The sequence below is a fragment of the Hemitrygon akajei genome, chromosome 13 (genome assembly GCF_048418815.1).
Source record: "Hemitrygon akajei chromosome 13, sHemAka1.3, whole genome shotgun sequence".
NCBI classification, from domain to species: domain Eukaryota; kingdom Metazoa; phylum Chordata; class Chondrichthyes; order Myliobatiformes; family Dasyatidae; genus Hemitrygon; species Hemitrygon akajei.
The window spans coordinates 32,662,900-32,686,223 of record NC_133136.1 but is presented as its reverse complement, the minus strand read 5'-3'; the positions used below and the strand labels follow the sequence as shown (position 1 = coordinate 32,686,223).

At 36.6% G+C, this 23,324-nt stretch overlaps 1 protein-coding gene across 5 annotated transcripts in view; it reads right to left on the bottom strand.

Annotated features, from left to right (window-relative positions):
• The window catches only part of LOC140737748 (protein unc-13 homolog B-like), a 464,929-nt gene that overhangs the window by 14,365 nt on the left and 427,240 nt on the right, over positions 1-23,324 (bottom strand). For 3 of the 5 annotated variants that reach the window (XM_073064362.1, XM_073064363.1, XM_073064364.1), the window contains 4 exons: positions 8,240-8,296; positions 7,322-7,402; positions 5,043-5,190; positions 2,359-2,415 (listed from right to left, as the gene is read on the bottom strand). In XM_073064362.1, the coding sequence (XP_072920463.1) occupies positions 2,359-2,415; positions 5,043-5,190; positions 7,322-7,402; positions 8,240-8,296 (343 nt within the window). The remainder of the gene's footprint in view (positions 1-2,358; positions 2,416-5,042; positions 5,191-7,321; positions 7,403-8,239; positions 8,297-23,324) is intronic. The other 2 variants (XM_073064365.1, XM_073064366.1) reach the window with 1 other exon arrangement.

Here is a 23,324-nt window from a genome sequence, read left to right as displayed (position 1 = left end):
CTATGGTAATAAACTATAAACAAGGTTATCTGGTCAATGAGTGAATGGGAGTAAATAGAGAGTGAGAACATAGACAAACGATGCGGTGATATGGGAGTTGTGAAATGCACAGCAGGAAATTTCCAGATCTGACAGGTCAGGTTCGTGTGTTCTCCACTCCCAGAGGAGGAAATTAGGGAAAAAGAAAGATGAAACAAGCCTAGCCAATATCATTAATGGATGACTGATACAGACTGAGAAACAAAGTTACACGTAGTTGTAGAATTCAACACAGAGCACAAAGGATGCAATGTACCTAAATGGATGATGAGGTGGTGTCCCTCGAGTTTACGATGAGCCTTATTACAATGGTGCAGGAAGCCACAGACCAACAGGTCAGACTGAGCAGGATGGTACATTTAAGAGAGCAGGCAAGAGGAAGCTCAGGACTGACTCTGTGTACTATGAACGTGTGTTCCGTGAATTGGTCACCCAGTCTGCGTTTGGTTTCTCCAGTATACTATCTATCCTGCTGACAAACCTACTGTCTTATGTATACAGTACTCTGTACAAAACAATTCTTTTGGTTTATGACATTGCAATCATTGAGCAACACACACAAAATGCTGGAGGAACTCAGGCTGCATCCATGGAGAGGAATAAACAATCAAAGTTCTGGGCCAAGACCTTTTATCAAGACTGGAAAGGAAGGGGGAAGATGCAAGAACAAAAAAGGTGGGGAAGAGGAAGGAGGACAAACTAGAAGGTGACAGATTGAAGCCAGGCTGGTGGGGGAGAGGGGATGGGTAAGAAGCTGGGAGGTGATAGGTGGAAAAGGCAAAGGGCTAGAGAAGAAGGAATCTGAGAGAGCAGGAGAGTGGACAATGGGAGAAATGGAAGGAGGAGGGCCACCAGAGGGAAGTGACAGGCAGGTGAAGAGAAGAGGTAAGAGGTCAGAGTAAGGAAAAAGAAGAGGGAAAGAGGAGGGATAAAATGACGGGAAGGAGAAATCAATTTTCATGCCATCAGGTTGGAGGCTACGTAGATGGAATATGAGGTGTTGCTCCTCCACCCTGAGAGTGGTCTCATCATGGCAGAAGAAGAGGCCATGGACCAACAGGTCAGAAAAAGAATGGGGATAGAAATTAAAATGGTTGGCCACTGGGAAATACTGTTTTTTTGTGGATGGATCAGAGATGCTTGACAGAGATGTTGGGTCTCAACAATGTGGAGGAGGCTTCATCAGACATACTAGATATAGTAGATGACTTTAACAGATTTGCAGGTGAAGTGTTGCCTCATCTGGAAGGACTATTTGAGACTCTGAATGAAGGTGAATGGGCAGGTGTAGCATTTCTTTCGCTTGCAGGGATATGTATCAGGAGGGAGGTTAGTAGGGAGGAATGAATGGACAAGAGAATCATGGAGGGGCCAATTCCTGTAGAAAGTGGAAAGTGAGGGGAGGGGAGGTATTTGGTGGTAGGATCCTACTGAATATGGTGGAAGTTGTGGAGAAGGTGGTGTCAGATGGGGAGGCTTATAGGGTGGTAAGTGAGGATAAGAGGAACCCTAACCCTGTTAATGCGGTGGGTAGATTGGGTGAGCACAGATGTCTGGGAAATGGAGATGTGGATGAGGGCAGCATTAATAGTGGAGGAAGGGAAACCCCGTTCTTTGAAAACGGAGGACATCTCTGATATCCTGGGAAGGAAAGCCTCATCCTGAGGGCAGATCTGGCAGAGGTGAAAGAACTGAGAAAACAGAACAGCATTTTTTACTGGAGACAGGATGGGAAGAAGTACAGTCAAGATAGCTATGGGAATCAGTGGGTTTATAGAAGATATTGATAAACATTAAGAGATGGAGACAGAGAGATTGAGAAAGGGGAGAGAGATGTCAGAAATGGACCAAGTGAATTAAAGGTAGGGTGGAAATTGGAGGTAAAGTTGATGCAATTGATGAGCTCAGCATGGGTGCATGAAGCAGCACCAATGCAGTTGTCAATGCAGCGTAGATATATGGTTTGCTTTAATTAAAAGACAGAGGTATTAACACAAGAACCCCAAACTCCCGAACTGTTTGCTGAAAGCAAAACAGAATTACAACACACCCATTTATTTATCTACTTTCAACATTCCAATGTAGGTAAACTTTGGCATTGTGCATTTTCAGTAATATTTGATTTGACATCTCAATCAGTAAAAATATTTTGCAGTGAAGAAACATTTTTCTATGTCATAAATAATCAGAATCATTAACAATGACAACAATAAAGCAAAGGTTTCCAAGATATTCCTGTTATAGTGGGAAAGTATTGGTTTATCAAGCCTGTGTTTTGCTAATGTTGTCATGGCTGGGCAACATTAGACTCAGACATACCCTTGTCAGGAAGAGCGTCCTCATTAGCGGTAACCCTAATACCCTTTCCACCATGCACTGATTCATGTTATCAAAGTCAGCAAGCAGGACAAAAGGGAGAAGAAAATGAGAATACAGGTTACATCATAAAGACCAGGAACATTAAGAAACACGAGAATAACAGGTGGGATTAGGCGATTTGGCCCATCGTGCCCATTTCACCATTCAATACGATCATGGCTTTTACTTTCTCAGCAGCGTGGAAGATGAGAAACCATGGGAATGAGGCAGATTTTCCCATCCTCTCCCACATGCATATTACTGCCCTGATGAAATAGCTTGCTAAGTACAAGGAACCAGTATAAAAGGCAATAGTAGTGGCTATAGTAATGTTTATAGCATAAAGCTATTAAAAAGGAACAATAACTCAAGAAGCAAGCAGGTCACTTGTTGCTTCAAACTTGCATTGTACAAAAATAAATCGTGAAATTACTGTATTGCTGAAGACTTGCATTCCCAAAAGAGGCCCATACAGTCATTTTCCATAATGCAAAGCCACATCATCCGTGCATACATCATGAAAAGTAAGTTGAAAAAATTAAATTTTGCATTTACATACTTCTTTCACATTTTTTTCACACAAGTAAATTTTACTCTGAATGCCAATTTTTTCATAGAGACTTGCAAATTCTATAAGGGTGAATTTCTGTTACTTGAATGACCTGTACAAGGGTGACCTATGCATAAGTATCTAGTGCCAATTCAAAGCAAGTAACCAATTTAACCTGCACATGGATTCTGTTGGTATCATAAATGGATGGGAACTATACCTCATTAAAGATCACAGTATGACTCTTGCTTAAAATTAATCAGACATTACACTTAAAATAAATATGAATTTTTGGCAGTTCTGGGGGAAGAGTAGAGATAAATACAAAATTAAAATGCTCCTGAAAATAGCAACAGTTTTAAAATAAAAGTATGGTCTTCAAAAGATATGTGAAAGACAAAAACATGTGACATTTTCTTTTCATTGCCTGGATTATAAACTGAAAGGCACCAGGATGCCATAATTGGCACAAAAAATGCAATCGGGTTTCCTCTGGAGTTGTCTCATATCTGATTATTATGGACAGTGTAATGGCGTGGTGGCCCAATAGGGGCTGAAATCAGCGTGAATTTCAATGGTACAAAATCAGGGATCAGGACAGAGAGAGAGAGAACAGGATCATCAATAACATAAGTGTGGCACTGCACCATTTGCTTTTGATTCTCCTCAAAAAGTAGGTAATTGCTTCGTGTGTGGAGAAGTATGGGCAGCTCAATACTCCTGCATTCCCGTTTACACATCTAATACACTTTGTAGCTTTGTGGGGAAAGATGCAGGTCAAGATGACAGATACAGCCCAAATGATAGAGAAAGGAGTGAATACACTTGAATTACATAACTTCCGAAAACTTCCTGAGGGGTGAAAAAGGCTCTTCTTCCAAGTTATGGTTGACCTATATATCCCAGTAGTATAAAACCGAAGCAATGGATGTGTCTTGATGTATGTTTTTATGAGTTCTCAGTAGGGTCACAATGTACCTTATTACCGGTAATAATTCATAACTTTTGAAAGCTCTGATACAAAATATACAAGTCCAGGTGTTCCTGATTCAGATCATTCTCACAGGATAATCAATTATTTCTTTATTTGTTGATTTTATTCATCAATAGATTTTAATAAAAGGATATCCCTTTTAATGCATTAAGTGATTCATTAAGCCCTTCTGATAGGCAGGCAAATTGTGTTCCTTCTGCTAGATCTACTGCAGCGCTGGTATCTTTCATTCACCTTTTTGATACACCACCTAGTGGCTTGGCACAGTATTACTGTACTCTACTTCATTGTGAGGCTAATGTCAAATTGCTTTTTTATTCAAAACAACATCAAGAATTCAATATTACGAATAAAGTGTCTCCTCAAACTGTTGATACTAGTCCACGAATGGACAAGATCTTTTTCAAATTTAGAGCTACGCTACGCTAGCTTACCATCCAAAAGTTATTATTAGGGCCCGAATTCAACATTAAAGAAGAAAAATTATTTTTTTAAATTACAGAGGTCAAACCTTCATTAATTCACAAGGAGTACTGTCGATAGCTCTGATGACATTATAAAAAGGGTAAGAAGGTAATGAAGGGATTTGAAAAGTATTTATATGTATTGTAAGGTAAGGTTTACTCATCAGAAAATGATAAACAAAGAGCCATCTAATAAGGGTTTCTCTATTTCTCCTGAGAGTGTTTTTCCACATGGGGAAATCATAACTGAAGATCATGAATATAAGATGGACTTCAGAAAATTGATCCATGAAACAGCTTTACTCAGGAGTGAAAATGTGGTATTTGCTCTTGTAGCAGGTGGTTGAGGCAGATCACAGGGTGTGGATGAGAAAAGACAGGAGGAGGCCAATTATGTATGAGCTATATGATTTACTTTCTATATAACTATAACATTGTTCTCAATTTATAGTTACTCCATGGCAGGAGAAGAAGATTTAGATAAAGTTTCCTTTCTATCTGAGGAGTACTAATTGTATTTTGAAAATTAATGGGAGATGAAGACTGTCACAATGATGGTGTTCGATCTTCTCAGAACTGCAAAAGGTAGAAGTCAGTTTTAGGTAAAAGCCCAGAAGGGTTGGTTTGAAAAACTTACCCTGAGCAGTTTGAGATTGAACAAACGTTTTGATAAGCGTATCGGTGGTCTGAGTGTAGAGCGAGAGAGCATATCGTAGTGACTGAAGGTCTGGACTCTTCTCCAGGAAAGTCTTTTTCAAACCATTTCCACCAGCATGGAAGTATTGCTGCAATGTCAATGTATAAACTATAAGCATTTTCAGTTCATGAATCATGAACATACTTACAAACATGGTGTGGTATTCAGATTATTTTTAAGAATTGCTTTTTAATCAAAGTTCAGTTGGAATCTTTGAATTACTTAAATACAAATTATAAGATAAATGACATTCAAAGATGAGTTACTTCTGTAATTTGTTCCTCTTTCAATCATGCTTATAAGATTGAAATAGGAAATAACCATGGTTATTTCATTTAACATTCAACTGTTTCTATATTTAATCTATTGATTTATAAGTTGATGATCAATGTTTTGCCTGCATAGGAAAAGAGTCTAAAGGCAGACAGTGAAAAAACAAATAACAATTTGTGCTTGTTTAATTCTTGTAAGTTGACAGGAAGTAAACATGTACATTTTAAGTATGGAATGTCCAAGAATTAATTAAAAAAATATTATTGCAGATACAATGTTATTAAAAAGTCCAGTAGCTAATTAGTTAGAATAAAGCCCAGTTATATTGCATGCACTGAACAAACTGTACGAGCGGGTAATCTGTGTTAACCACTTGGGAATCCTCATCCTGACATCATTGGCTGTGAGGGCTCACAATCTCACCACTAGTTTAGAATAAATGGAGCAGTATCAGTAGTTCTTTTGTTTAGATTTGAAGCTAGCCTCTGAACCATTTTAATATGATCATTTTTGATCTCTTTTCTCGATACTATATTACCGTGCTCTCCTGTATTTGCAAAACAGCAGTTCATTTCATATGATTTTATAATCTGAATCTTTTCTGCATTCACCCCAAAAATTTTCATTTGAGATATTTCAAACAGGAACAAATGTAGCTGCAGAAATTTTATCACAAATCTCCTGCACCAAATTACTGAAAAAGTAAACTTTTCATGTGTTTGCTGTTTATTTGTAAAATCAAACTTTTTACAACATGCAGTCCAATTAAATCAAATGGCACTGCATTTTACAATTACAGCTTAAACCCGGTTCACAATCACATCAGTGTCCAGTCTAGATGCCAAGTCAACACATGAAGAATCACATCTGGGCTTAATCTTTAAGATTTAATTACAGTCATAAAGTATTTTGTTTGTACTTAATCCCATGATCTAAGAATATAACACTGGTAATAACAGATAAGTACATTGATTTAACATCCCTCTGTTATTCACAAAACATAATAATTACCATTACTTATTTATTATGATAACTTCCATACAATTGGTTCGCTTCCCATCAAAAGCAGTTTCTCAAACTAGAAATAAGCTATCTTCTACAATTCATTTTTTAAAGATATCCAAATGGAAATACAACTTTCAGCAATTACTCTGTTTGATAGACCTAACTACAGCTTCCATGGCTGAGAAATTTACTGTTCTCAAATAAAATTGCCTCTGTCATTTATAGACTGTAAAGTAACTTATAAAATTAGGGAAGTCACTGTGAATAATCATCTACTTATAGGAAAGTCTGCAAGTAAAACTGGAATGCTGGCAGTTCTGCCATGTTACAACTGAGATGTTCTTTGGAAAGGCAGTAAATACTGGGAAACCTCCACACTGCTTCAACAAAGATTTCAGTAGACTTGAGGGAATAAAATACTTCTAATTGAAACAAAAGTTGGTCATGCCCTTAAGGTTGCAATTTAGAGCTTGTTTTTTAAAAATATAATATATAATGTTTTTATAATATAAATGAGTATCTTAAGTGCTTTGAAACTTATTAACTGATTTGACAAGGTCCACTTGTAAAGATTTAAAAATGTATTTAAATATCAATCTGATTAGTTTTGACAAAAAGTAATTTTGCTTTTAAATTGAATGATTAATGTTTGCTATTGTAGTGAATAAGAATATTTTCCTTAAAAGTTGCCGTATTTTGAAATGCAATCAATTTGAAAATACTAATTCTTAATATTAACATAAAACCACAGTCAGACGAAATTTATCATATCCACAAAAATGTTTTAAAACAAATGTTTGGTGTTGCACGTCCAAATAATTGGCTACCATCAAGAAATATTCATCTTAAGGATTAGTTGTTTACAAAAGATTGGAGTGTTTAGAATTTTCTCATCTCTGTTGTGATACCATCAAAGATTAGGCTGATATTCTATTTCTTACCTTTATTGTGTCCAGGGCCAAATCCATTATAGCACATTGCTTTGGTGTAAGGCTTCTAGCTTCTTCACGAACCATGTGATCCTTAAAAAATATCCAAACATTATAAATATAAGCATCATGATTATTGTACCATAGGTACACAGGAATTATTTTGCTCTCCTGTTTGTGACCACCCAAAGCAACCAAATTTTGATTTTATTTGATTGGTAACTAGTTTGGTTTGTAGCTAACTGGAAGTCTAAAGGCTTCTTCAGGTGTTTTGTCTGGAGACCTTGCAGTGATAGAAATCTAAGCACAATAGATGGCAATATAATTCACTTTTTGAACAGAGAGAATCATAATTACTTAAGTGCATAAAAATACGGAAAGAAAATAAACTACCATTGATGAAATCTCTTTCAAAATTGTGTTTGGAAGCATTCTTAAAAGTAAAAGTACAAAAATAACTGGAATTTCATTCATGCTCATTCTCCCTATTTAGTTTATTTCTTTCTAAAGGTACCACAAAACAGGCATTTAATCCTTCTTTATCCATCTAAGAGAGAGGGAGACTTGTGCTTTATTGTCCTGTTTAAATGAATATAGCCAAGTACAGAAGAAATAAAATGTATCCAAGTGTATATTTTCACACTAGGTCAGAGTTTAGGCTGTCTCTATTGAAACCTGCAACAAGACTCTAGTAATTTTATGGCTTGGTTTCATATCTTCTGATGATCCATTTATTTTCAAAGAGATATCACAAACCAGGAAAGGCCACATGTATAAACAGCAAAATAACTGTTCTATGAATGAACCAAAGCCAAATTCTGTCTTTTTGTTTGATAATAGAAAAATAAAATGAAAAAAATTAAATATATTAAACTTTAAGAGTCATGCAGTTTCTATACACATACTGTCTGTGCAATAGAATACAGATACCTTCAGCTTTGATAACTGCCCCAGTTCTTTTGCAGCAGTAAAAATCAACTGAGTACCCTGTGATTGCATGTATTAAAAGGGAGAAAAATAATTAAAAGCAGGAAAAAAATTACAGAAGCTTGATAAACCATTTAACAAATTAAGTGGAATGCATGTTTCACATACAGATTTTATACATGATGTATAGTACATACGTAATCAAGAATTATAAAACTTTAAACAAATCTGCATTTAATTATATCAATTATGTTATTACGAGAACTAATATGTTACATAATACCTGAGGTGGCAATTGATTCCACAATTACCTGAATGTTCCCAGATTAAAAGAACTTGCCACAGCTGAATCAAGTATTTCTGTTTTATATCCATTGAGATAATTAAAAGTCTTAAGTCACACTTACATAGCTTTATGCTTCTCAATGGCATCACACTTCTACCTGTTAGAACTCTACTTGTTAGTTTATCATGCTGATAAATATGCATATCCTCTTGATAGATTACAACTTTTATATCATGATTAGAAATTTAGGAATTAATATTCAGCATGCAAAGAGAAGCAGGATCTGTTGCGGACTTGCCCATTTAAAGCATTATACAAAATTATTTCCAATATTACTGAGCACTTATTGGAAGGAATATCAGTAAAAGGTCTTGGGCATCACACACGCAAATTCTCATGAGGCAGAAATTGACCAAAGCTTAGTAAACTGATGTCAACTGATCATGTAATAATATCAATTATTGCCCTTAATCTTGGACTAATGCTATGGTTCAAGGCCACTGGGAATTCTCTGCATTGAAGGATAATGCACTTTACTATTACTCAATGATAACAGCATACAACATAGAGTGCACTTAATTTTATTTGTTCTGTAGGTTCAAAGAAATCCAATGTGAAGTCACTGATTGATTGAGTAGTTGGTCATTCATTTGAAGATGGGGGAAGCAATCAAAAATTGCTGTTCTGCTACAGCTTTGGCAGGGAAATCCTCTCGAGTGGTATTTCTCTGTTGCTTTACTCTTTCTTGGAATCACAGTTAAACAAAAGTAGTCTCAACATTACATGTTATGAATTATGTTATATATGACATGTATTTCCACCATTCTCTTTTATTTCATATTTCTAGGAGCTCGTGATTGCAACATTTTTTTCTTTTCTTTCCTAGTTTTATTAAGCTTTTTTCTATTTACATCTCTTAAAGACAGGTGAATTGTTATTAAGATGCCTTCTCATTCTCTCTCAGCTTACACTACCATTATTTACTTTATTTTTTAAACTTAGCAATACAATGCAGAGTAGGTCTTTCAGCCCCTTTGAGCCATGCTGCCCCAGCAACTCCACCACCCAATTAATCCTAACCTAATCACGGAACAATTTACAATAACCAACTAACCTACCTGGTATGTCTTTGGACTGTGGGAGGAAGCTGAAGTACCCAGGGAAGCTCCACACATTCCACGGGGAGGACATATAGAGACTCCCTACAGAACAGCACCAGCATTGAACTCCAAGCTCTGGAATTATTTGTGTCATTGAATCTGACTTGGTTTCCACCAATCAGAATCATATCTTTTATTCTGTTCTCTTGGTTCTCTATACCTTAATGCATGTTTGATTTCTAACCTTTCCTAGTTTTCATGAAAAATCATCAGTTTGAGACATTAATTATGTCTAGTCTGCTAGAATTAACGATTTGCAACAGTTTTGGTTTAATTTCCAGCATTAAGGGGTGCGACTGTAGAGTTTCAGTTAGTGCGACTCTATTACAGCTTGGAGTGCTGGAGTTCTGATGTCAATTCCAGTGACATCCAGTTTATTCCCACAGTCCAGAAACATACCGTTAATAGATTAATTGACCTGTGATTAAGACAGGGTTAAATAGGTGGTTGCTGAATGGCGCACCTCGTTGGGTCAGAAAGGTCTGTTCCACGTTGTATCTCTAAATAAATAAAATAAATAATCTTTTGTAGCTGTTACAAAATTAATATGCTGCCAAAAAATCCTTCACGGGTGTCACTGTTAACCATTTTGGTTCTCTTAGCTCTTTGAAGGGATTTGCTCTTCCAGGAAGATCACTACAAGCTATTCATTTACAAAATACGGAGGACTAAGTATATCATGGAAATTTCTAGAGAAACATTATGTAACTCACCTTTCAATCGGGGTTGGAAAGCTGCTCGACAGTAAGTGACTAAGATTGATCTTACGTGAATAAAAACAGAATTGAACATACAACCATCTTCACTCATTGCTTTTTAGAAATATGATCCTGCATCTAGTTGGATGAAAGTTATGTGCTACGTAGGAGGGAAGAGTTAGATTAACTGTGGATATAGCAGGTCATCACAACATCGTGAGCCAAAGGGCCTAAACCGTGCAGTGCTGTTCTAAATTCTATGTTCCAGCTGGTTTATGAGTAAATTGGCTTTCTTTGCTATACAATATGTAGAGATAATGGGGGCCATTTGCCTATCCCATCTACAATTATTGGCTATCTCTGCTTTGCCAGCAAATACACCAAAACAACTTGAATTAGAATGCTAAACATGCACCATCTATTTATCATATCTTGCACCTGGGGAATCCAACAACATTATTAAAATAAATGGCCTCATCATTCCGTACCACAGTTTCACACTGGATCTGTTCTTCAGTTTTGTTACGTGAAGAGTACCTTATTTAAAACCCTAATGGTTCACTAATTTCTTTTAAGGAAAGAAACCTTTTGTTCTGTCTAGCTTATATTTCAATTTTACTCTTAACTGCTCATTTAACTGGCCTTACTTTTCACTTCCGTGTAGGGGAACAATAAATATCTGTGATACATATACTTAGAGAAAGAATTTTGAAAAGTTACAGAAATCCTAGGAATCTGCTTGATACGAGCTAGTGACTTAATAATGATTTGTAGCGATTATAAGGGGCCCCAGCTAAAGGCTTCATTAGAAACGCATTAGTGGGGGAAAGATCAGAAGGATTAATTGCATAGGGCTTGTTCCATTCAGTCCAAATGCTGCCTTGTCCTCCTATTCTCTTATTTTAGTGATTGGTTATGCTCATTGGGTCTGAGCTAATGTATGCCATGTGAACAGAGAGCTTCAGGTCTTCTCCAAAGCCTTCAAAATACTGGGTAGCAGCCTCACCAAAGGCTACTAGGTAAATAATTTCCTATAGTTTAATTTAATATTCACAAAAACCTTTTCCTTTTTTAATGATAATTTCAGGTTTCCAGCTCTACGGTTGCTCAATCTGTCACATAGCTGAGTGTTCTTAAACAACATCCGGATTTAGATATAAATAGTAATTATTGGTAGTTTTAAATGGTAGAACTCTCTATCCAGTAGTGCAGTGGGAATCCCTTCATCAGAAGCCTCTGTATGCCAACTTATTGAGGGCAGTTACAGATGGACGGTGAATTGTCAGTTACACCACACTAAATAAAATGAAAAAAAATAATGAGACAAAAATAGCAATGTAATAGTTAAGCTTCAGACGCAACAAAACAAACATCAGGCGTGAACAAGTTCTGCTCCAAGATCCGTGCAAATGAGTTTGTTTTAACTAATAAATTCATCAAAACTGATGAGTAAAATAAGAGGCTGTTAGCAATTCTGTAAGCACTGTAATTTTATATCTGATCACTAGAGGGTCAAGCAATTCATTATTTTTCTTTCAGTTTCATTGACTTTCTAGAAATACATTATAACTAAAGTCCTCAATCACTCTGGTAGGATTTGATTGTATAGTTGTCCAGAAAATAGAAATCTAGAAACTTAGTGATCTGAAGACAATTTCAAATCACACTAAAGAATTTAATGTTACCAATTTAGTAAATCTGGTTTTAAAAAACTTTATAAACAAAAATAGTAAAAACTCATAAAAACTTACTCACTGATGTTCTTTAGGGAACACACACAAAATGCTGGAGGAACTCTGCAGGCCAGGCAGCGTCTAAGGAAGAGTACGCAATCGACATTTTGGGCCGAGACCCTTCATCAGGACTCATGAAGGGTCTCAGCCCAAACTGTTGACTGTTTACTCTTTTCCACAGATGATGCCTGGCCTGTGGAGATCCTCCAGCATTTTCTATGTGTTGCTCAGGTTTCCAGTATCTGCAGATTTTCTTGTGGATGTTCTTTAGGGAGCTTTTTTTGTTCCTATGGTTATCCATGATGGCCTATTTGTAACTCTGGTCCATTGTTGGTTGACTCTTAATAGGCCTTGAGAATGCCTTAGCAAAATGCTCACTTTAGAGGTAGATAGAAACGGGCAATAAATGCTGGGTTCTCCTGCAATGTCCATATGCAATAAAGGAATAAAAAACAACTGATCAAAATATCAGCTAGAGAATCCAAAATCCCATTGGTACAAAGTTGCCCTTTTTCCTGCAAGTATTTGCCGCTTTGATGCTCTCGTCTAACAGGACAGGGAGCTCATGATCAAGAAGAGATGAGTTGGAAATAGGTTGGTGGTGTAGGAGTGGAGACCATGAAGGTGAGGTGATGGGAAACACATTCAAGGAGGTATGGGAAGGAAGGTAGAATGGACAGGGAGACAGCGTGGGTACATTTGGAAGGATAGTGCATGAGGACAGAACATGAGGTGGGAAGGTTGGGGTTTGAGAAGAGGGCATGATCCTATGGAACAGAAGGGGTGTGCTGAGAAAATGGATTAAAGGGGGCAGACGGCAAGGGAATAAAGAGGTTTAATGTATTTGAGGCTATTCACTAAAGTAGTAACAAGAATCTACTACCAACAAAAGCTGTTTTATTTAAGATGGTGAATGGAGGATGCATCAAATGTCATGGGAAATGGTACACCATTCATAAAACTACTTAAAAGTACAACAAGGAGATAAACATAGTGGAGGCAAGAGATAACAACTAAAAATGGCGGATGTTCGGATATCAACAAATCCCAATTTGAACTTCTGGCACACAAGCAGTGCTGGCAAAGTGCTCACTTGTTGGATCTGACTTGGTCTTCATGTCACAGCCATTAAATTTAAATGCAGTCAAAGTATAAACTACAATCTTGTTTCCCTTAATAGATTATCTGGTCAGATCTGGACCTGCTGCAGTAAACTTCAAGTGGGCAGAATGGTAGTGGTTTGACTTCAGCTTTCAGGTCATTAATTCATTTTAATAATAGCAATAGTCAGCCCTCAATGTATGAGGTCAAGTTTACATAAAGGGGCTAACATTACAATTATTCATTTTGAATTATCACTTCAACAAAGCAGATTACAATATTTAATCAGGAGATTATGTGTTAATTGGCTAAGATATCAGAATAAGCTAACAACAAAATTAGTTTGGTGTTCGTTTCAACTGGATTTACATAAAAATAGATTGAAGCGATCCTCCATGTATTAACATTTTTGAAGTAGGTGTCATAGACAGCAAATCATTTTTTCTTTATTTTCTTAAGGTAACTAAAGTGGATAAATGTATAGAGCACGGTAATTAATCAACTAAGAGAGTAGCGGTTTTATAAGTCATCTTTAATAGAACATAAAGACAAGGAACAAGTAGAGCTGCTCCCAAATATATCAGCCAAGGTTCTCTGGCCATTTTTGGAGAATTTTTCATTGTGATTCAACTGTCTGACCACCGTGATATTGTGCACATGTCAACATCCACATGGGGTTTGCTTTTAAAATGAAATATCCTCTATTTTGAAATATTGGTGTGAGTAGCTCACGACATAATTATATCAATTATGGACTCATCTTAGCTCACCCATCGAAGAAATCTGCTCACTACCCACTTTATTTAAGTAGAAGTGGCACAGTGCTATAATGTGAACTCAATGACATTCAAAAGTCTCAATCTGTGATATTAACATTTTTGTCATCTTAAATAGCATTTACAATTCCCAACAGTGCTTAGAATATTCCTTACAATTTTATTTAATATAATGTAAAATTTGTTAGCACCCAAACACATGAATTACAACTTATGAATAACATTTACATTTTTTGCAAACTTTTAAGTTTTTCCAGTGTTAATAATAAGCAGTATTCTAAACACTAATAGACATTATAAATGCTACAAAATAAACTCTATAAAATGAAGAAAATGCTTATGCTATTACAGATTACCGTAGTTTAAATATTCACACAAATGCTGTTCTTATAAAGGAAAACAATGTCTGCAGAATTGGAAAAAAAAGAGCATATTTGATAAAAGTTTGCAAAGTACTTGCTGGAACAACATTTCAGTTTCAGTTGTGAAAGCGTTAAGAGGATGTAACACAAGACTGATCTTGCACTAATGATCACAGTGGAACAATCTGTTTTATTGAAGCTTCTCTCATTCTTTCTGTTTGAACTATTTGGTTGTGGTAATAAACAGCTGGTCAGAGTACCTTGCACGGAAATTAATCTTTCAGCGTGAATAAGTTTCATAATCTGGTCCATGACTGCTGAAGATCCGAGAGATCATTACATAATGGGAAATCACGAAAGCAATTATGACACCTTGCTTTACAGGTAATTTGGAAAATCTTATGAACATGATAGCAAATGAATAATAAAACTAAAGCTGTAAGCACTGCAGTTTAGAAATTCCACTGTGTAACATGACATTTTGAACTACTCTCTGGTGGAACTTTATCAAAAACTTATATTTTCAAAAATTGAAACAGCGTGTATTATTTATTTATAGAGATAAGACATGCAATAGACCCTTCAATTCACGCTGCCCAGATTTACTCTTAGCCTAATCACTGGACAATTTACAATGCTGGTTAACCTATTAACCGGTATGTCTTTGAACTGTGGGAGGGAACCAGAGCACAAGGAGGAAACCCACATGGTCACGGGGAGTACATAAATACACTTTAAAGGTAGTGGTAGGAATTGAACCCAGATCATCTGTAAAGCATTGTGCTAATCACCATCCTACAGTGATTCTATGCTTAGAAACTGTAAGATGGACACAGTGACATCAACAGGAATAATTTTCATCATGCAGGAATATGGTCTTTTTTTATTATGCTGACATGAACTGCGAGATCAGGCTGTATCATGGTGGTGAAGGACTGCTACTACACTAGTTAAAGGGCCTATACCTACCAGGTCCTGTGCCAGAAATCTGAGAGTGAGGAATGAACTTCATTTATCTACATTAGTCCTTCTTTCTCTCAGGAGGTAGTGTCCCAAGCACTGCAACCCATAAGCTGGGTGTCCATATTCTATGACAATGACACAAACACCCATTACTACACTCTCCACCAGACAAGGATCCAAAGGAACTAGTTTAAATGACAACTCTTTTTAGGAATTTCTTTTTCAGAGCTCCCTCTGTGGCTACAGGAACAAATTCATGGGGCACATCGATCATTTTGTACACAAGCTCTGAGATACACAATTCAAAAATGCAGGATGCTTTGTCTGTTATATTGGAATAATAATAGCCCAAGCCCCCAATCAAACTCACACAAGTCCATTCAATTCAGTAATCAATTTGTTATGCACTATAGAATTTCTTCCACAATTAGCAAAAACATTTATTGTTTCAAATACTAAAATGCATCCTGTCTTAATAGTACATCAGTTTATGATGTACTATGGTCCCTGCTGTGGACCACTTCTGGAGGTCCAAGATCCGTATGCTCCATGACTGTTGGACTAAGTGTGTAAATGTAGGAGGGGTCTATTTGAAAAGTAAATGTGCTAGGTTTTCTAAAATTGACTCCTTCTACCTTAGGCCATGAACTTATCAATCACCCCTCGTATACCAGACATCCCACCCTGCGAAAACATTTCAGGGAGGTAGCACCACCACACCTACCCCCGGTCAACCTCCAAGGGTGTATGTAATACTTTGTTTAGTGATTTTGTCTAATCTGTAAACCAAGTTGGGTGTATGCAAAAATGTGACATTGAAATATGTACTGATATTAATTTATATTATGGAGTCTTTTTTTATTCTATTACAACTTTAAGCAAGTCTACAGGGAGTTTGGCCTCATTACGTAGGACATCTATAGAGTAGCTCCTTAGCAGCTAGCCAGCTAGTTTAAATATCGTTAGCTGTGCTAATGAACGAATGTCACCTGTTAAAACTCACCTCAACATGTCTTTTACATTTTAACCCACCATGGGCAATAGAAAAGTCACCGTTACAAACAGTTCAGCGAGCAACACTGTCATTATTTTGAGGTCGACTGTAAAACCCGCCCACAGAGAAAACTGATAGGTCTACTTAGCACAAAGAGAGACCAATCAGGATGCTCCCTCTTCCTCTCCCTCTCAAAAAGATCGATTTCCAGGATATTGTATACAATTTGTGGGCATCAGGGAGCCGCTATCAATATGCAGGAGACTTCTAGAACTTCCAGGGGAGGTGGGATGTCTGCGTATACTCAAGGACATATGCTCTCCAATAATCTGCTTACCAACTCTGCCCAGTTTGGATATCGTCAAGGCCACTTAAATCCAGATCAAAGCATTGATTGGCTGTCTTTACTGATCAGAAACTTAATATTAGACAATAAATATTATGCAACAAGTGATGCACTTTCTAATATCCTGAAGCCTTTCCACTACTAATTAGGCACATCTCAGGATGATAGACTATTCTTCCTTTGCTTTAATATGTACAACTCATATAACATTTGATATAACACTTTGCAGGACAAAGCAACCTCCTTGATTGACGCTATCCATCACTCTACAGACTTGTTCCCTCCACTACTGGTTGCAATGTGCCCCATCAACAAAATGTACTGCAGTGGTTCAAGATGATGGATAGTCACTATCATTGCAAAGTCACTTTGGGTTGGGCTGCCTTGCTAGCATGGCCAACATGCTGAAAAGCATTGGTATGAGCAGGCAGTAATTCGGCTCTCATGAAACAATAGCTAACTAATGCTATATCAAACAATATATTGAATCAATATTAGATATTCAACATAATATCAATTCATTTGGTCATTGGAAGCTTACAACAGATATATATGCAACACACACGAAATGTAGCTGGTCAGGCAGCATCTATAGGAAATAGTACAGTTGACGTTTCAGGCTGAGACCCTTCGTCAGGACTAACTGAAAGAAAAGATAGTAAGAGATTTGAAAATGGGAGGGGGAGGAGGAAATCCGAAATGATAGGAGAAGACAGGAGGGGGAGGGATGAAGCTAAGAGCTGGAAAGTTGATTGGTAAAAGGGATACAGAGCTGGAGAAGGGAAAGGATCATGGGACGGGAGGCCTAGGGAGAAAGAAAGGGGGAGGGGAGCACCAGAGGGAGATTGAGAACAGGCAAGGAGTGATTGTGAGAGGGGCAGAGAGAGGGAAAAAAGGGGGAAGGATAAATAAACAAATAAATAAATAAATAAGGGATGGGGTAAGAAGGGGAGGAGGGCCATTAACAGAAGTTAGAGAAATCAATGTTCATGCCATCAGGTTGGAGGCTACCCAGACGGAATATCAGGTGTTGTTCCTCCAACCTGAGTGTGGCTTCATCTTGACAGTAGAGGAGGCCATGGATAGACATATCAGAATGGGAATGGGACATGGAATTAAAATGTGTGGCCACTGGGAGATCCTGCTTTCTCTGGTGGACAGAGCGTAAGTGTTCAGTGAAACGGTCTCCCAGTCTGTGTCGGGTATATATACTCGATATATACACATAGATATAGTATTTATCGGTATTGGTAATATATTAAAATACAATCAATTACATTCCACCATCTTTTCTAGTCAAGATATGTTTAAAAATCTTTACATCAATCTCTGTAATATCAATCTGTACATCAATCTCAAACTCTGTAATATTGTTAACATGATTTTCATTTGATTCCATGTTAACTAGTGTTGAACTGTTAACACCATATCATCAAACATTAGTCAGTAATTTCGTTTCTGTGACAGGTTTACAGAACAAGTTACCCCTGGGATTATTTTCATGCATTCTTATGTTCATTATAATGATACAAGAACACAAGAAATAAGCTTACTTGCTCACTTAATAAGATCGTACCCAACGTAATTTGGGTTCAGCTCCACTTTTCCATCACAACATTGATTCCCCTTTCACTCAGAAATCTCATTTCTGTTTTCAATTCAGTGGCCATCTCTATGGCTTTCTGTGATTGTGGTTTCCAAAGATTTGCGACCATCTGAGAGAAGGAATTCCTCTTCATTTCCACTTTAAATGAGCAGCTCATTATTCTGCAAATTTAGTTCTTAGTTCTAAATGCTTGCCACTGGTAACCTCCTCCTCGGTCCCCAAATCCTCTTCCCCCCCCCCCAAACAAAATCACTGACTAGAGAACAACCTCCTTCACCGTCTACACTGTCAAGTTCTCTCTGAATTTTAGCTGCTTCAATAAAATAACAGTCAGGTCTTCAGACTTCATTGGTTATATACCTAACCTGCTTAAATCTCTTGCACAAGTCAATTTATTCATCCAGGATTCAATTCAGTAAGCGTTTTCTGCTTCTAGTCCAAGTATAATAATGAGAGCAAAACTGTGTACTGTACTCTAACGACCTGTACAGTAGTAGCAAGATTTTTGTAACTTTATACTCTGTACCTCTTGCAATAAAGGCTAACATTCTATCTGCCTTTTTAATTACTCGCCCCTAAGCTGTATGCTAAGTTCTTATACTAGACTCTCAGATGCCTCTGTGCAGTAATTTCTCTTCTTCATACTAAAAGTAAACTAATTAAATGATGCAAACTTGAAAATTACCTATTTATGCCATCTCATTATTGCAAGTTCCCTATCCACGTTAAATATTACCTCAAAACCCTGTACTCTTTATCTTCAGTTGGAAATTTTTTTATGAAGTACTATATCAAATTTCTTCAGCAAGTTCAAATATATGTCATCTGTTTTCCCGTCATCCACCCTGATAATTACATCCTAATAAAACTTCAAAAAATTTGTCAACACTATTTTCCTTCCATAAAACAAGGTAGTATTACTTTACGATGTACTCCTACTATTTCCTTGTGGATTCCAATATTTGCCCAATGACAGATATTTGGTTAACTGGCCTATAGTTTCATAATGTCTGCGCTTTTCTTGCTGATTTTTTTTTACATTTCAGCCCACTGGGAACAGAATCTAGGGCAATTTTAGTGGGTCACAAACAATGTACCCACTATCACTTGGATAAACATTAGAGTCCATTATTAAGGAAGTGGTAGGTGGACATTATAAATCACTCATCCCCCATTATAATAAGATACATAATCCTGCCTTGAAACACAAGATGAGCTCTAACATACCCTGTTTCTTAGTTCAACGACTTATTGTTCTGAGAAACCAAATACAGTTCATGAACTTGTCCTCAAGACCGTCTTTGCCGACTTAAATTTTCCTATTTATATGAACATTAAAATCACCCTTGATTTTATAAACCCTAATTATTTCATGCCTTAAAGACTGTTCAGGTTTTACAGTAACTTACAGGTAGTGGTTAAAATAAATAATCAAGCCAATATACAAAAAAAACCCTGCCATGGCTACTTTTTACAGAGTCCTTGTAGAGTACTGCAATGATTCAAATGCTGGTGTGATTAAAATATACAAATGAAATTTCAAAATAATATGTCTACTGTATTTAATTTACCTGGTTTCATAAAGGCCGCAGAGGAGCAGAAATAATAAGACTTATTTCAAGGAACTGCCTGCAAATCCCTGTGTATTTGCCAACATTTCTCTGTACAACTTTGACAATTTGGGGATTTCTACATGATACAGAAATTACTGTTTATAGCAATTTTGTAGACAGCATTCCACTTTGAACTGAGGAGGAGTGAGTTCAATTCTTTATCTTTTTAATTTGATACCAAAATGCCTCTTAATGTAGTAATTCTATTTGATTCCACTACCTACTCTAGCAAAATGTTCCAGATATTAACAATTTTCTGTGTAAAAACTTTACCCCTCAGGTCTCCTTTAAAATTCCTGCCTATCACCTTGAAGCTAAGCACCTCTTGTTTATGATACCCCAGTATAGGGAACAATTTTTGCAATCTACCCAATCCAATCCAATCCTCTCATAATCTTATATATTTCTATCAGATCACTCTTAGCCTCCTTGCTCCAGAGAGAAAAGAACTAGCCCAGTCTACCCAAAAGCTCCCCATAATTAAAATACTCTAATCTGAGCACTGTCTCCAAGCTAGTGAATCTCTTCTGCACTCTCTCTAATGCAATCACTCCCTTCCTGTAGTATGGTGACTAGAACCGTACACAGTAATCCTAGTGTTGCCTTTTGTAAAGTTGCAACATAATGATCCATCAAATAAACTTAGATTATTAGACTAAGTCTAAATGTTTTGTGTTTGACATTTGGTCTTCCAATAAAGTATACATATTTTGGAATGACAGAGAAATATGCAATGCTTTGTTTCCTTTCTACCCACCGTACTTCAATTTTCCAAGTGATGGCATTTACTACATGGAAAAGCCAGCTGCAACGCAGAGCCTCTTCATGGTGAATAGATCTGATTTCATTCCTCAACTTATTACTGGGGGTAGTAAGTAAGAATTTCTTATGTAGGTCAGTACTGGGTATGAGCAGGTAGGCATTGACCACTAATTCTGCTCCATTTGGTACAACAGAAGTTTGAGTACTTCTAGCTTCAGCCAAGTTCTTTACTTTAGCTAACTCAAATCTGTATATTTAATCCTCAACTGAAGGCGAAGCTTAAGCAGAAAGTTGTTTGACCTTCATTCAACCTTCCTTTTAACCATATTCTTTATATTAGTCGATCCAAAATAGGAATATGCTTATTTGAAAATGGCAAAACATAAGCACGTAACTATAGATTTAAAGCAATAATTATGTCAAGGTTAGTTTTCTGGGGCCAGGTTGATTGATCTTTAGGTACGATTAAATAAAGGTTTAAAAACTGCAAGATTGATTAAAACAAATAGCTGTGTAATATTAGATGTCTTAGGAACTATTTCTTCCATTAAATATATAAGACACTAAAGCACAATTAGAAGCTCCAAACCTTATTTTAAACCAATGAAGATCATTCAATTTTGAGAAGTGTGGAAGGAAAGTTATTTCTTGTAGGCGGCAAGTCATCCAATATGAGTAGACAAGAGCCTATGCACAGAGCTTCACGTAAACGGACACATATCACAATGCCAGACATTTAAAACTCCTTTCACAGCAAAAACATTACAACACAGAAATACATTTTTGATTGCTGCCTGTTATTAAAATGAAATGGATATCAAGAGGGAAATTTAGTAGGTGACCAATACTATAGAACAGGTTTAGAATCAGCAACCAAAGAGGAATTTCAACTTCTACATAAACCTATGAGAAGCAGAAGCAGGGGCAAATCAAGAGGCTTCTTTCCTAATTATTGTGATCCATCTGTTCTCGTAACACATCTCCATTTTACCATCTTACTTCAATAACTCTTTATCTTCTTATTACCCTAAAATCTATTGATCTCACCACTGAATGTGGTTAATTAGTTATACTAGAATTCCAGACAAACACCAAATAACTGAAGCTAGCTGCATTTCAAACATCACCACATATAACATGACGTTAGCAGGGATACAATGCTACCAGACACTTCTAGACATGGAAAATTAAGCTGTTTCATACTTACAATCAGCTGTAAAACCCAGCATGCACGGTAATTAAAGAAAGAATTATCAGTCAATGCAATTCCATCTTCTTGTACTGATCATATACCATTATAGACACAATACAGCATAATCATTTCAAAAAGTAACATTAAAATATCATTAAATATTTTGTGCTTTGTCTTGTTTGTACACACAGCGGGAAGGGGAGAAGAAAAAGAACACACAGAATTCCTGTGCAAGATCAAGATCCAACCATCAGAGAAGCCAAATCAGTTAAGATGCTGACAGGATATTTCAAAATGAAAATAAAATTAATGGCTTGAATTTGGTAATCAGAGGTGATCACTGGTGATGTCAAATAAAAGCCATCTACAAAGATTTGGTGGATTGATTGGCCTAAATTTCCCATATTCTGGTCTGACTTGAGGTAATCATTTGTAGGTAATCTATTGCACGCAAGAACAGTAAACCCAAAGAAAAATGAGCAATCAAATAAATTAAGGATGTTTGCAGAAGTGAAAGTAATGACTATGATAACTGTAATATCTGATTGTAGAACATCTAGATAAACACTTGGAATTAAGGATATAACTCAAAAAATGGAAAAAAATGAAGTTTATTGTTTCAAACATTTAAGCAATATATAGAAATGCAAATCACACTCAAAACTTATCTTTCAGGGTCAGAGTAGTAATTTGTCATTAAAAACTAAGTTTTATATTATACAATGATATTTCACGTTTTCATGTAATTTTACATGGCAAGTTATTGAAATCCACATTTTCAATGTTTTTGTTGATTTTAATAGTGAAGACTCTGATACAACCCATGGAGGGTACAGGAGTTCCAGATTTCGTATTTCACTGCCCAACGTTGATACCAATTTTACATAAACATGAAACCAATTTCCACTATCATTACAACTGCAATTTACAGACCAGGGAGAGATACAATATGGAAACATGTCCTTTGGCCGAACAAGCCTATACAAACCATCAGGAACCCAAGTGAATACTAATCCCACCCAAACCCATTTTATTCTCACCACTCAACTCTCCAGATTCTACCACACATCTGCAATTAGACTAAATAATCTAACAAGCTCTACGTTTTTGGGATGTGGGACCACTAAGAGGAAACCCATATAGACACAGATAGACCCAAAACCCAAATTCCACATGAACATCACTGGAGGTCAGGTCTACTCACTGGAGCTTTGTGAGACAGCAACTCCATTAGCTGCACTATTTTGCCACCATAGTTTCAAAAGAATGTTGTGCATTTGGTAAGAATTGGATAAGGCACCTTGTGGTGAACCATCTAGCTGACATTCATTCCAGGCCCACAGGAAAACAGTGACCACATAAATAATAAATTCCATTTAACTGGGACACATCAGGACCAGTAAATTTTGGTGCAATTAAGCAGCTGCCCCAATTAGTCGAAGTTTCATAGAATGTTAACAAGGTATAAAAAAGACAAACTAACATATAACTGAGTG